At 38.5% G+C, this 14787-nt stretch overlaps 1 protein-coding gene across 3 annotated transcripts in view; it reads right to left on the bottom strand.

Annotated features, from left to right (window-relative positions):
* Window positions 1–6797: 6797 nt before the first annotated feature.
* armc8 (armadillo repeat containing 8) overlaps window positions 6798–14787 on the bottom strand; it is a 144111-nt gene continuing 136121 nt past the window's right edge. For all 3 annotated transcript variants that reach the window (XM_069934508.1, XM_069934506.1, XM_069934507.1), the window contains 3 exons: window positions 11776–11848; window positions 10506–10599; window positions 6798–8994 (listed from right to left, as the gene is read on the bottom strand). In XM_069934508.1, the coding sequence (XP_069790609.1) occupies window positions 8961–8994; window positions 10506–10599; window positions 11776–11848 (201 nt within the window). In that variant the 3' untranslated portion in view covers window positions 6798–8960. The remainder of the gene's footprint in view (window positions 8995–10505; window positions 10600–11775; window positions 11849–14787) is intronic.

Here is a 14787-nt window from a genome sequence, read left to right as displayed (position 1 = left end):
AAAGTACAGAATACAAAGTGTTGGAATTGATTCTATATAACGAAAAAGACATATTTTTCTTCATTTCTTTGCATAATGGCTTTTTTTTATTAGAAAGAAGTGATACAAGTTGTGAAGTGTTTGGATGAGGCCCCGGCCCATGTTCACAAAGGCGAATGTGTGGTGGCTACTACAGTAGAGCTACTAAAGAAATACAAAACACGCCAGACTAGTCAACTCAAGACTGATTTATTCAGGGTTTACAGGCTTATTTTATATACTGCATCTCCCGGGCTCCATGAGATAAAGTGGGACATCACTATGAGATTTCTGCCGATCCACGGGACCGGCAGGTTTAAATTTAGTCTTGTAAGTGCCCCGTGCCTTCCAGTAGGAGACTCACCACTACACGGCCCAGAATTGTCGCTGGAAATTAAAACACCAGTTGCGTGTGCCTTAGGAGGATGCCCTCTGGGCTGGGGGCATTGAATGGGTGCAGTGGGATCCACATGGGGAGGCTTGAGTCTGTCCACACTAAACAGCTGCGAAAGTCCCCCAACGTCCAAGGTAAACACAACTCCATCCCTCTTAATCACACAGAAAGGTCCCTCATATGGTCATTGTAACGGCGCTCCTGAGACCAGTCTGTTTACAAAAACAAAATCAGCGTTGAGGAGCTGTGGGGCACATGTTGTTTAGGGGTTCCATGCCAGCTGGTAGGAACAGGTTTCCTGCTAGTGATACCGTGTCGAAGTTGCTGAAGGACATCCAGGTCAGAGTTGGTTGCGAAATGAATGTCCCCTGGAACTGTAAGTACTGTGCCATAAACTATCTCTGCAGATGCAAATCTTCCTTTGGGGCTATGCGAACTCCCAGTAGAACCCATAGCAACTCATCGACCCAATTGGGGCCGGAGAGTTGGGCCTTAAGTGCGGACTTTAGTTGCCGGTGGAAATGTTCCACAAGGCCGTTGGACTGTGAATGGTATGCCGTAGTGTGGTGCAGGTATGATCCACAAAAGCACGTAAAGGCAGACCATAATACAGGGGTGAATTGTGTTCTGCGGTCTGAAGTTATGTGCATTGGGACACTAAATCCAATTGACGATGAATGCTCTAGCACATTTCAGTGTCACTAGATGGCAATGGGATGGCCTCTGGGCAGCACATTGAACAGTCTACCACTGTTAAAATGTATCTCATGTTTTGAGATACTGGCAATGGACCGACTAAGTCCACATGCACGTGTTCAAACCTGTGTACTGCTGGAAAAGGCTCAAGTGGTGCCTTGGTATACTGCTGAATTTTAGCCATCTGGCAGGAGGTGCATGTACGTGCCCATTGAGCGACATCTTTTTTTAGTCCATACCATACGTATTTATTTCACATGAGCTTGACTGATACTCTGATGGATGGATGAGACAAGCCACGTATCTGGTCAAAAAGGTGTCGCCTCCATGATGCTGGAATCAACGGTCTAGGGTAGCCCAAAGACAAGTCACAAAAGAGGGTTGGTCCACCCTGTTGTGGTGCCACCCGTTGTATGTCCAGGTTAATAATTGGGGTCTATGGCCCATGCACTGGCCAATTCAGGAATATCGATTCCACCCTGAATATGATATAGTTGGTATGAACAGCATATCTGCAACAAGATAGTCTTTCCCTGAAACATGGCGCACGTCTGTCGTGAATTCTGAAACGTACAATAAGTGACACTGCTGTCTTGCCGACCATGGATCCGTTATTTTGCTGAAGGCAAAAATGAGTGGCTTATGATCCGTAAACACAGTGAAATGGGGACCTTCCAAAATATATCAAAAGTGCCGTGTGGCTACGTACTATGCCAACAGCTCCCGATCAAACGTACTATATTTAACTTCCGCTGGCCTTAAATGCCTGCTGAAGTAAGCGAGGGGTTGATAATGGCCATTGACGTACAGCTCAAGAACCTCACCCACGGACGTACTTGAGGCGTCAGTGCTCAGTACCAAGGCAGCCTCAGGGTTGGGATGGACAAGCATTGCTGCTTTGGTTAATGTCTCTTTGGCAGCCATAAACACAGCCAGTCAAACTGAGCAAGATCACCACCTGCATTTGTGCCACCTTTTCCAATGGCTGGAGGAATTCGGTCTTACCATCAACTTCCTAGGACAAGATTATGTCGGGGGGGTGATGTAGCAAACCATGCCGGCAACAGTTTGCATTGCTGTGCTGTGCGCCCGCGCGGCCTACTACATGGCTGCTACAGATGGTTACTTAAATTATCTTTAAACATGAAAACAGAATCAAACTTTAACTTGCCTATTATTAACTTAACCCCCTTCTAATTCTAAGCGCACGTGTATTTAATGTGTTTTTAAGTTCAGAAAAGTTCTTTAATTCTCACTTCTCATTCCTCTAAGTTCACTGGTTGCAGGCAATTTTTATACTGTACACAGAATTTAACATTTATAAGGTTCGCCAGGCTTTGGTGATTGAAACGTAAATGGTTACCGCTCAGGAAGGTTCTTGTCGGTTTTCAGAGATGTGTTGTTCCAGGACATGCACAACTGATTTACTTCCATCAGCCACTTCAGAGTCTTGCTGACGAAACTTGCCCCATCAGGGTTCTCCAGATGATAACCTCTTTCTTTCAGGTCACCATAGTGTTTCTTTTTGTTTCCCTTATTCCAAGTGAAACATTAGACAGCCAGTCTTCTCCTCTTCCATGAACCACAAGGGCTTCAACCAGGCTGTCTTCCAAAAGCTTGCCAGCTTGTCCTGTTTCAGTCCCAGCAACTTCTGCTGGCTGGCACTGTCAAGTGATCTCTGTGTCTCTCCCTCTCTCTCACTGAGACTGAAAGAAAGCATGTTTGACTCTTACAAACCCACATGACCCTCTTACCACAGCAAATTCTCCTTTCAGGCAGCGGCTCTGGCCTGCTCTTTCATCTGTTACCTTGATAAACAAGAATCCATTAATGACATCTGTTGAGGACTCTTCAAAGCTTTTGCAAAAAGGTGTGAGAAGCCACTATGTCTCCAGTATTTCAAATAAACTGTTTAAAAGTGTTTGCAAGTGTCCTACTCTAACAAATCTTTCCCATACAGACCTTTCCGTCACAGCTCCATTAAAACCAGTCACTATACCTTGAATAAAATTGACTGCCACTACCATGGTGAGCAAAATGGACACTGTATTAAGAAGAAAATTACAGATGCAGTTAGCAGACTCAGTGCTGAAACACATTAATAACAAAAGCGCAAGGTTTCATACCTATGTGAAATTGAAAAGGTTTCACATCAATGGAGATATGTTAAAACAGTGGACAATCCAGTTGACATGGGTTCACAAGGATCAAAAGTTCAATTGTTTCTGAAAAGAGCCAACACATGGGTGTCCGGCGCTCAATTTCTTTCGCAATCTCAAGAATGGCCTCAAAATCCAGAAGTTAAAAGAAATTTCAAATCCAAAACACTACTGTGAATACTATTCAAATATCTAATGAAAATAATCTGATCTCTCAATTAATTTCCTATCGCTCTTCATAGTTTCATTTGAAAAAGGCAGTAGCATGGATTCTTAGGTTAAAAACTATGCTTTTAAATCGCATCAAGAGAATCTGAAGACTCAGAAAAGCTGTTACCCAACAGTTGATGAGTTGGCGAATGCTGAATTGGAGATCATTCGTTTTTGTCAGAAAAAAAGTGTTTGATAACAAAATATCAAAATTGAGGAATCTGAATGTTACAAAAAAAAGTTGTGTTTATAAGCTAAATCCTATTCTTGTTAAATGATGTTTTGTGAGTAGGAGGGAGATTGAAAAAAGCAATAATGCCAGAGGCGAAGGATCCAATTATATTAGCTAAGGAATTTCATATTTCTGAATTGATTGTTTGACATATACATGAGAATACAGTTCATGGTGGATGTAATCACACGTTATCAGAACTGATCCAGAAATATTGGAAACTTGGTGCTTCGATGTTGATCAAAAGAATTATATCAAAATGTGTTAATTGTCGACGTGCAAATGCTAAACCAACAAATGGCAGATATTTTGGAAAAGATGGATTAAAGAATATCTCATTATTACAAGAACAACAAAAATGGTCTAAAGATGAATGCAATTTTGTATGCAGAGACATTGGAATTATGAACGATTGTTCACCAAAAAATTCTTGGTTGCTGGGGAAAATAGTGGATACAGTTCCAGACAAGAAAGGTTTCACTCGGCAAGTGAAGACTAAAACCAAGACTGGTTACTTAAACAAAACCTATTACTAAAATCTGTCTTTTACAGGAAGCTGAAAGTTTTGATTTCTAATCTTACACTTACTATATTTACTTGTGTAATTATTATAATTAGGGGCCAGAATGTAAAAGTTAAAAACTTGTTTTTAAACTTTGTTAATTTTGTGCCTGTCTCTTTAAGAGAACTATTGTTTGTAGTGTTACCATAGTAACTATGATGTAATATGTCATCAAATCTGTGCAGATTATTCAACCAGATATGGAGGAAGTGTGAGCCATGAGATATTTTTCTTTAAATACCATTATGTATCTGTTTTAAGTTTGAATATCTCTATATACATTTTATATCTTCATTATACAGTAAATGCTTTATTCCTCATTATGAAAGTCTTAATGCAAAGCTATGCAAAATATTTATCTGTTTTATCAATGAATTAAAGCTACATAGAGTAACAGCCACAGAGTTTGATTTGTTGAATTAAAGAGATTGAAATTCAGAATGATGCAGCTCACGCCTTGGAAGATGACACATTGAAATTAGGATAGATTAGAATAAGGAAAGTGTCGACTGTACTCCCGGTGGCCTACATGGGTTTCCCCAGGTGCTCTGGTTTCCTTCCTCACTCCAAAACATACGGTAGGTCAATTGGGTGGCAGGGTTTCATGGACTGGAAGGGCCTTCTACTGTGATGTATCATCAGTGTAGGGCCTGTGTGCATGAGTCTGGCCCAGAGTCATGGGCTAGATCAATGTCATGAATAGATTACTCTTGCTGATGACAAAGCAGATCAACAAATTCTCTATTGCTCCCAAAACTAATATACATTCAGCTGCATTTTTATTTGCCTGGAACTGTACAATAAAGGGAATGGAACTCCTTTTATTTCATGACAGTGGGCAAGCTCAAATGAACTGGGTCGGGACAACCAAAGGTGAAATGCACAAAGCAAACAGTTGGGTAAAATAAGGCGACACTCTAATAACAGCTCTCCTCCATCCCATAGTAATATCATGAATTAACAGATACTATTTACTTGTCAATGGTAGCCTGGAAGAAGCTAGTTGGAGAAGTTCCGAGTGAAATTAGAGTCAAAGACAATTTAACATTTACCTTACTTGAAGTTGTAGCAGTTGGCAAATAACAATCATAATCTGTTGAGTGAAGCCCGGAAACAACTTGGTTGCACAGCAAATGTAGACCAGCAAGTCCACATACTCTCAACAACAGAAATATAGGGGAGTGCTTAAAACTATGCGAGCAGCCGTAAGAAATAGTCCAGCAATTGACCTGTAGTAGAATTGAAGTCAATGCAGCTTCACAGATTCAATGGCATTATAATCTTCCTGCCAGCAGCTGTCCTGGTGGCATGTGCAAACCTTTTTATTATTAATCAAAGCTAGCATATTGCACACAGCCCCCTGCAGAGTGCGCACAGGAATCTCAAGTGCCTCTATATACTGAATGGCTTCATTTAAAAAAATTGCAGATCCCAATTTACCTTCAAAATTTGGAGCTCCCATTCAGAAACTCAACTTTAAAAGTGTTTCCAATCGTCTGACTCTTAACAAATGGTAGCACAGTCTTAACGACGGGCAGAAACAGCCACTGACAGATGGAAGTGGCAGTCAACAACTCACACATACAATTTCTCCCTCCACTTTTTCTTTCTGAAGTGAGATGGGGGAGGTGGGGGGGAAGGAAAGGGATGATCATTTTAATCCTCTCAAAAAGGATCAATAAACTATTCAAAAAGAGCATGAACCTGCTCTCGCTAGAAATCAGATCTATCATTACATCTCTCAGATGAATTCTCCTATTTCTGGCCCTGTTCAAATATCAAATGAAGCAGTCCCAAAAGAGATAAATCAGAGGCCAAAACCTAAACTAAGACCTCCATTGTCAGTACAGCCTCCATCAATTGTCAGTGCATCTCCAGGACTCAAGATGCTGTCAAAGATTCCTCTGTTTAGTAATAAGTGTTATGAAAGGCAGAAAATGCATGTTTCATGCATGTTCTGACCTGGGCAGGTTTAAAGCAGCAAACATTGACATATTTGCTCAACCTTCAAACCTCTGAGGAATTTTGGAGTAGACCATGGAAATATAACAAAACAGCTTCAAGTGAAACCTTTGCAGTTTGTAACACCTGTCAATCTATGTTGCTGATGGCACAGGAAACACCAGTTCAAAAGAAATGGAAATACAGGTAGTGCTTGACTTCTGACCTACGCGAGTTACCTCCACCCACAAATATGACCAATTTTTAAAAAAATCTTTATTAAAACTACTGTATAAGTACATTTTTTGTATTAAAAGTACTGTATACAGTGGTCCCCACTCCCAGCAACAGCCCGCGGTCCCTGAGTTATGACCAATCCAAGTTATGACCAACCCGTCAGTCCCAATTACAGGTAGTCGGGGACTACCTGTACACTACATTAATACTGTTGAATAAAAGTTTTGATTAAAAATGCAGTCAGCAGTTCATGGATTTTTTTTTTTTTTTACTTTAAGTGTTATATGAATAGCAGAAGGAATTCTTGACAAATGGAGAAATGCGAGTCTTTGGAATCTTCACAATGGGTTCACTGAAAATCTTTTTTTTTAATAAGAAAATATATATTTCCTGCACAGACACCATGAATGTGAGTACATTATACTGTTATCACAATATACCCTTGATAATACATGACAAAACTAAAGTCTCGTAACCAGTGTTAGAAAACACTCTAAGAAGCCACACTTTATTTAATTGACTTCTGTCAATTGAGCTTGAAATGACATCATATAAATGTGATAGTCTTTTCGCAATATATTACATAGACAGTACTCCTAAAACACCTGGATATAAAGAATGAAACCTATTCAAATCATCTGCAGGTATGTACAAAGACTGAAAGATACCAGTTTAAAATGCAACTCAATAAAAAAATCCATTGGGAGTGTACTTAAAATGTAGTGGTCACAATTTCTTTAAAAAAATTGTTTTTTGGATTTTTTTTTAAATGTTACATTTTTAAATCATTCATGCTTGGAGAAAATATTTCAGCCTTTGATTTGCATTTTTCCATCCATATTTCAATACACAATCCAAAAATTACCTGCTGAGATAAACAGCTGCAAGTAGCCAGGCATTAACACATGCAGCAACAAGTATGAACAAACACTGGAAATTTCAATGCAAATCCTTACAAAGCTTTCTTTTTTCATTTGCCATGAATCAGAAGGGAACCCTCTTTTGTGCTCCTGCTTTAACCCCAATAGTATACAAATATTAATAAACCTTATGTTGCAGCAAAATTCAAATGCAAACATTCAGATAAAAGGGGTCAAAACCAAAAGGATCAGAACAAACGAGTGCACTGGGAAATTCCAATTAAAACACAACAAAATTAAAGAAAACTGCCTTCTTTTCAAATGGCCTACACAGGTATTATTTCAATATCATACTTGGAAAATATTCACCTAAGCAAAACCTCCATTAAAATATTTGATTAAGCATTTATTTTTAACCAGGTTGCCACCATTGACCAACTATTTCCTTGTTTTCGGAGTATAGTGCAAGGTTACAATTTTCATCCTATCTCCAACGGCATATTTATTAGTGGCCATATCACAGAACACACTGTGAAAATGCCAGTGTCTAGATCTGTAGCTGTTTGTACAGCAATGTTCAATTATAGATAGAGCTACAATACCAGAAACACCAATCACTCAGTAACGTTAACAGAGTTTGTCATGCTTCAGGATAAAGGGCTCAACTGTGGTAGGCACCCATAATTACATTAGAATGGTAGTTTCCCCAAAACTATCTGCTAATATTGTTCAGCTTCAAAACAGAACTATGCAGTATCTTCCTCCCTCATGTACCAAATTCAACCTATGACTCAAAAGTTAGATGTCCAGTTGCCAGTACTGAGATCAGGTTTAATTTTGCAATGGACAAAAGTATCACAACCTATTCATTACAACTGGTTATCTGTTTAGATACAATGTCAAAATTGTCCAAGGGAAAGGTGGCAAATCTTCTAAAGAGAGTCAATGAAAATGGATGAAAGAATTCCTTCATTACCTGTCCCTGAGTTGGGTTTTTACTTGGATACTAAGGTGATATTAAGGTCGTGACCAGTATATCCTTGTTACCTTTTCCAGAGGAAAATCTTTTGGAAGTATGAAAAGTTAAAATACTCTATATCGATTCCAAACACTACCTGTGTAGGCCTATAAAGAGATGCAGTTCTAAAGTAAACGCAGATAAACGTGGTTCATCAAATTCACATAATATTTTACATTCTCTACAGAGCTTCAAAACAAAATCATATTTTTTCCACACTTTTTAAATATTACATTCTCTTTAGGGTGTTCTGCGTAGGTAAATATTTACACCAGGGTTTAGCCTTCATTCAGCAAACAATACACTACTCAGAAAAATCTGTAGAAAACACTAGTTAAAAATCAAAATTCAGAAAAGTAACCAGTCACACACTAACCAGCTGCAGCAAGAGTAAGATTTTTTTACAGATTCAGTGAGGAGGGGAAACAAACATTCTGTAAGGATTGAGATTGGACTTCTTTCTCTGCTGCATTGTTTCTTCCTGAAAGACTCATTTTTCTTCATGAATCACTGCACACAAAAACTGCAGTCCAAGGTGACTTGTGCAAAAAATGGGCCAGGGATGAGCTCTCCATTCAACCACCCAACTGCTGTCCATTGAGAGCTTCAGATTGGACCCAACAGGTTGGCTACTCATGACAGAAATTGCTGCAGTGCTGTTTTTGCCCTGTAATAAATTCAGAATTAGTTTTTGAAATGTTGTCATCTAAGATTCAATTAAAATATTTATTTAAACTCAACAAATACCAAATTTATTGCAGTGACAAAATCAATCTCCACATAGATACTCATACCATTGCAAGCATTAGAGTCTGCAAAGAATGCAAAAGAATTTGTGCAACTGAAGATACAAAAGTTTAATGCAGTCAAATGTGAAAATAGTAATGTGTTTTTAACCATGAAACATCTTGTAGTAAAGGAATTATTAACTTAATTTTATCTAAAGGTAAAACAAAGCTAAATTATTATTCAAATAAAACTAACATTACTTGCATTTATGATTAAGAGTTATAATTTCAAAACCATAATCACAAATAAATACTTCAAGTTCAAATCAATTCCATGTTTCAAACAAAATTTACAACCAGCTTAGATAGGCAAGACAGTCTGTTGGTGAGCAGAATTCAACTGACTGCTGCTCCAAAACTTCATAAGAGTGAATATCCAGTGATCATTGGGGGATCAGAGATGGAGAGGATGAGCAAATTTAAGTTATTGGGAGTCACTATCTTGGGGGATCTTTCCTGGACCCAACACACTAATGGCATCATGAAGAAAGCACATCAGTACCTCTACTTCTTCCTCAGGAGTTTACGGAGGTTTGGTATGACACCAGAAACCCTGGGAAATTTCTACAGATGTGTGATGAAAAGTGTGCTGACAAGCTGTATCATGGTCTGGTGTGGGGACACCAGTACCCTGGAATGTAAAGCCCTCCAAAAGGTAGTAGACACAGCCTAGGACATCAGGCAAACCCCCGCCATAGAGAACATCTATAGGAAACGCTGCTGTTGGAGAGCAGCAGCAGTCATCAGAGACCAATACCACCCAGCACATGCTTTGTTCTTGCCGCTGCCATCAGGAAAGAGGTATAGGTGCCACAAGACTTGCACAAGCAGGTTCAGAAACAGCTGCTCCCCCTCCACCATCAGAGTCCTCAACAACAAACTCAATCAGGGTTTCATTTAAGGACTCTTACTTGTGCAGTTTATTCATTTTTTTTAAATTCTCCCTGATTTGCAGTCAGTTTGTTTACTTTCATTATCGGCTTACAGTTCTTTAATTGTTTACATGTATACACTGTACTACATTTTTTTTGCACTACCTGTAAGTTGTAATTCCACCTCACTCGCAGAAAAAAATCGCAGGGTTGTGTGATGTCATGTATGTATTCTCACAATAAATCTGAAATCTGATCTGAATACATTTCTATCTTCTCCTCATTTTCCCTAAATACAAAACAGCTAGAATTTCAAATCAGTGCAAAATATTTTTTAATTGCAGTCTTGAATTTGATTGCATTACTGAGTTCGCCAACATGACATACATAGGATTTCAAGCATAAGCACATAAGAAATAGGAGTAACCTGCTCTACTTGATGACTTTTATGTCATTACCAAAGTGACGAAGATGACCAGCCAATGTAGGATTCAACACTAGTTTTTGCCAATGCTTACTTGTCAGAAAGGTTGAGATCTGTAGTTTGAACCAATTTATGTAAAATATCTACTACTCCCAACTCTCTCAGTTTATCTTGACGTTCATGGGAACCTAATAAAATAAAATACAAGTTATTTCTTCATAATCATCTGTTACTATAATAAATGTAGTACCCTACAAATTGAAAGAGTTTTAATGACACTCCCTTTTTTTGCATTTACTCCAAATACCAAACTGCCAATAAAACCTTTTCAGAAATATTTATGGGTATAAAATACCAAACTGCACAATAAAACCTTTTCAGAAATATTTATGGGTATTTGTTGTCCATATAGACCATCACTAAAGAGTTCTTAACTAAAAGTACATGTTTATTGCCATTTTTCTTTTTTTTTAAACTTCCTAACTTCAAAATACTGTAATATTCAGTCCAGGTCTGGATTCAGAACAATGAATGATCCAATTACTAGAATCAAAAGAGAAATGAAGTGGGAAATATTTAAAGGGTGAGGGCAGGGAGAAAAAGGGAGGTAGGGTTCTGAAGGTGGGGTTGGTCTGAAGAAAGGCTGGAGGTAAGATGTATGCATTTCCCATCCACATACGTGCAAGTGCCAAGTTTGTGCAGCAAAGACTAGGATCTTACTTTACCCAGACCAAGGAGCAGTTGGTGCACAACTGCAATTCTACATTAAAAGACCGTGCAGAATGGAAGCAAGTCATCTGCCTAAGAGAAAGGAGAAGGGGAACTACTGGACTACAACCAGAGGTCTGGAGTATCAATCAAAAATTAAAATTTCCAAATCTCACCATGGTGGCCAATAATTTTAATTTCAAGACATTAAATAAATTTGGAAGCTGCTACTATTGGTAACTCTAGTAAAATGACACATGAACTGGATGGAGTTTTATGCAAATCTGACAGTAATCATTTTACTGATAATATTTTTTTTATTTCAAAGCCAGTATTTCAATTTAAATTCCACAACCTCAAGCTTCCAGATCGATACTTCAGGCCTCTTGATAATGATCCAGTAACTATTTCTACAACTTGTTCTGAATGCAAAACCTATAGAACACTACAGTTCAGTACAGGCCCTTTGGCCCTCGATGATGTGCCAAATTATTAAAAGCTATCCAATACAGACAATTAGCTTTTAAAAATTACAGTTAAAAATATTTCAGGAAATAAACTGACAATCAAATGTTCTTTATGATAAATATTGTACTTAAATAGTTTTTTGTGAGCAACCAAGCACCCATAATTCTAATAACAATCACAGATCTTACCTTCCTCTTCACTCCATATAAGGTTGGATACACAAAAAGTAGCAGCCAATTGGAGCTTTACATTTGAATGACTCTGGAAAATAATTACGTTAATAAACAAAAATACCCATCAGAAGACAAAATACATGAAGTATTAGTACCCACTCTGTGGAACTATCCATCAGAACAGCCAACCTCCTTATAGTCCTGAAGTAGAAAATATTGTCCAACCCCCACTGCTGATTTTGATCTGGTACTAGAATTAAATTTTTAGATCTACCTCATCATTGCATGGACAGAATTTCAGATGTGTGGTTCCAAGGGCTGATAGTGAAATAGAAAGGGGCCATTTTCAGGCTGGATTTCAGCCACATCATATCAGTAAGAGAGTCAATTGCTACGAGTCAGAGGACCCCAAAACCTAGCAGCAATAGATATGCACCATGACAAAAAGTTGCTTTTAACTATCTTTGGACATGAAAACAGGATCAAACTTTAACTTAACTCTATTGACTCACTTAACCCCCTAATTCTAAGTGCACGTGTGTGTAATGTGTTGTGTAAGTTCAGCAAAGTTCTTTGGTTCACAGTCCAATCTCACTGGTTGCAGGCAATTCTTGTACTGTGCACAGAAGTTAACATTAATTAAGTTCACCAGGCTTTGGTGCTTAACAGGTAGATGGTTACCACTCAGGAGGGTTCTTATTGGTTCTCAGAGAGAGTTCTTCTTGTTCCAGGACATCCACAACTGATTCTTTTTTAATCAGCCTCTTCAGTGTCTTGCAGATGAAACTTGCCTCCTTCAGGGTTCTCCAGATGATAACCTCTTTCTTTCAGGTCACCACAGAGTTCCTTTCTGTTTCTCCTATTCCAAGGGAAACAATGGACCAGTCCTCTCCTTTGACCAGGCCGTCTTCCAAAGCTTACCAGCTTGTCCCTCTGGAACCGATGTCTGTGTTTCTCCTCTCTCTTTCTCACTCCCTCCAACTCTGAGAGTAAAGCCTGTTTTTTTTTCTCCTCTCTGCCTGCAAAGATCACATGACCTTCCAGACAGTAAATTCTCTTTTTCAGACAGAGCTGCCACTACATGTTGTTAAATTTGTTACCTTTTTCAAATAACAGTCCATTATGAGTCTCTGAGCATTCTTGCAAAAGCTCCTGTAAAAATTCTGTGTTTTAAAGTGCTTGTGTGTGACCTGCTCTAAAAAACCTTTCCCAATTTATCTCCCAAACACCTCTACATACTCTGTCACACAATGCCAATTAGGGTTAATGTTTCTTTGACTACTTACATCAGATAGAGGGATTGAGTCCAATTGATGGAAACATTCAGAGATTGAACATTATCATTGAACAGCTGGAGCAATTGATGCATTTGAGGATGTGGATCTAACAAGAGACGAGCTGGCGCATGTAAGGGAGTGGGACATCAAGAATGAGCAGCGAAAGTACAGCCTTTGCAACCGTTGGCCATAGTCGCAAGGAATGATTTATGAAAAGGGATGAGCAAGACTGGACATGGTGGCAGAAATAAGGGAAAGGATTTAAAAATGGTGGTGAACCAGGAGCTCATTTAGAATCAGAAAATATTTTGCTATGGGATAGAAATGGGCAACCTTTAACAAAGATATCAAAGAGAATCTGTAACAACTTTACCATTCTTCTTTACTAAGAAGTCATGTTAAATAAGTTGGCCTTCCTGGTGCAAGGAGACATTCCACATATATAAAAAAAACAGAATTGTGAACTTCTCATCAAAAAGGCATCTCTAAAATAAACCATTGATTCATAGTACTGTAGTTTAAGACCCAGCATAATTTCCACACACTGCTATTGTTCCATTCCAAAAATACTATTGAAAAATTTGGCATGAATGACATCCACCACTTCCTTTTATGGTGAGGTAGGAGAGGCTCCACTGTATCATCAAATCAAGCTGAACAGAGACTGGTCCTAGAAAGTTGTGACAAAGAGACTGCATGCTGATCAGCTTTCCACTAATACTGCCTGACCCGATGAATGTTACCAGTATTTTTTGTTTTAACTTCATATTTTTGATTTTCTCAAAAAAGTGGAGGCACTTTTAAAGCCAACCAGAGCATAATCATGTACAAAATTAATCACCACAGGTTTCCTTTCAGAAAAGGCAAGTCACTAAATAGTTATTGATGAAGTTCTACAGATGAAGTTGTATTGGAGCTTAAAAGCATCAAATTATTTCCTCAACTGCCCCCACTCACCCATCCCTTTAAATATTAGTAGCAGGGGTGAATAATACTATACTGTGCTGTACTATTGTATTGTTCTCAGGTTAGAATGATGTAGAATAGGTTTATATAGGTCAGAACAACATTGTGGGAGAAGGGACAAATTATACACAAGTACAATAAGAGATTGCTGCACTCTGAATACAACTTCTGGTTTTTACTTCTGGTATCTGGTCTGCCATAAAGTTCTAAATTTCGTCATGAATATGAAAACAACAATAACTTGCATTTCTATTGGACCTTGTAGAAAGCAAAAATGCAATAACAATCCAAAAGATTGTCCTTCTTTTGATGGCAAGTCACGGGAGATTGTGATCAGATTATTGAGGAGCTTGGTGAAAGTAGATTTGAGCAGGAAAGAGAGGACAAATCTTGGTAAGCAAATGAAAAAAATTCCCATCCAAAGTAAATCATAAAATTCTGTAGTCTCCGTGGTTGAAGTGAAAACACAAAATGCTGGAGAATCTCAGCAGGGCCAACAGTGTCCTTTATGTAGCAAAGGCAAAGATACAGAACCGACCTTCAAGATGGCTGAAATCATGGCTGCTAAAAAAAATCAAGAATTAAAGTGCAAAATTTGAATATCTGGGGCTTTTAGTAGTAGAAGAGGTATTGGTAAAGAGGAAAGAAAACAGAGGGACCTGAAAGAAAAGGTGAGAATTTTAGAACAGCAAACTATCAGATGAGGAAACTGTGCAAGTTACCAAGTATGAGGGCAATGGGAAGTACAGCAAGTTGAGACATAGGCAGAAAGTTTTCAGCATGT

This window comes from Narcine bancroftii, chromosome 4, assembly GCF_036971445.1.
Source record: "Narcine bancroftii isolate sNarBan1 chromosome 4, sNarBan1.hap1, whole genome shotgun sequence".
Classification (NCBI taxonomy): domain Eukaryota; kingdom Metazoa; phylum Chordata; class Chondrichthyes; order Torpediniformes; family Narcinidae; genus Narcine; species Narcine bancroftii.
The sequence above is the reverse complement of the archived record's forward strand: the minus strand, read 5'-3'. Positions and strand labels throughout refer to the sequence as shown.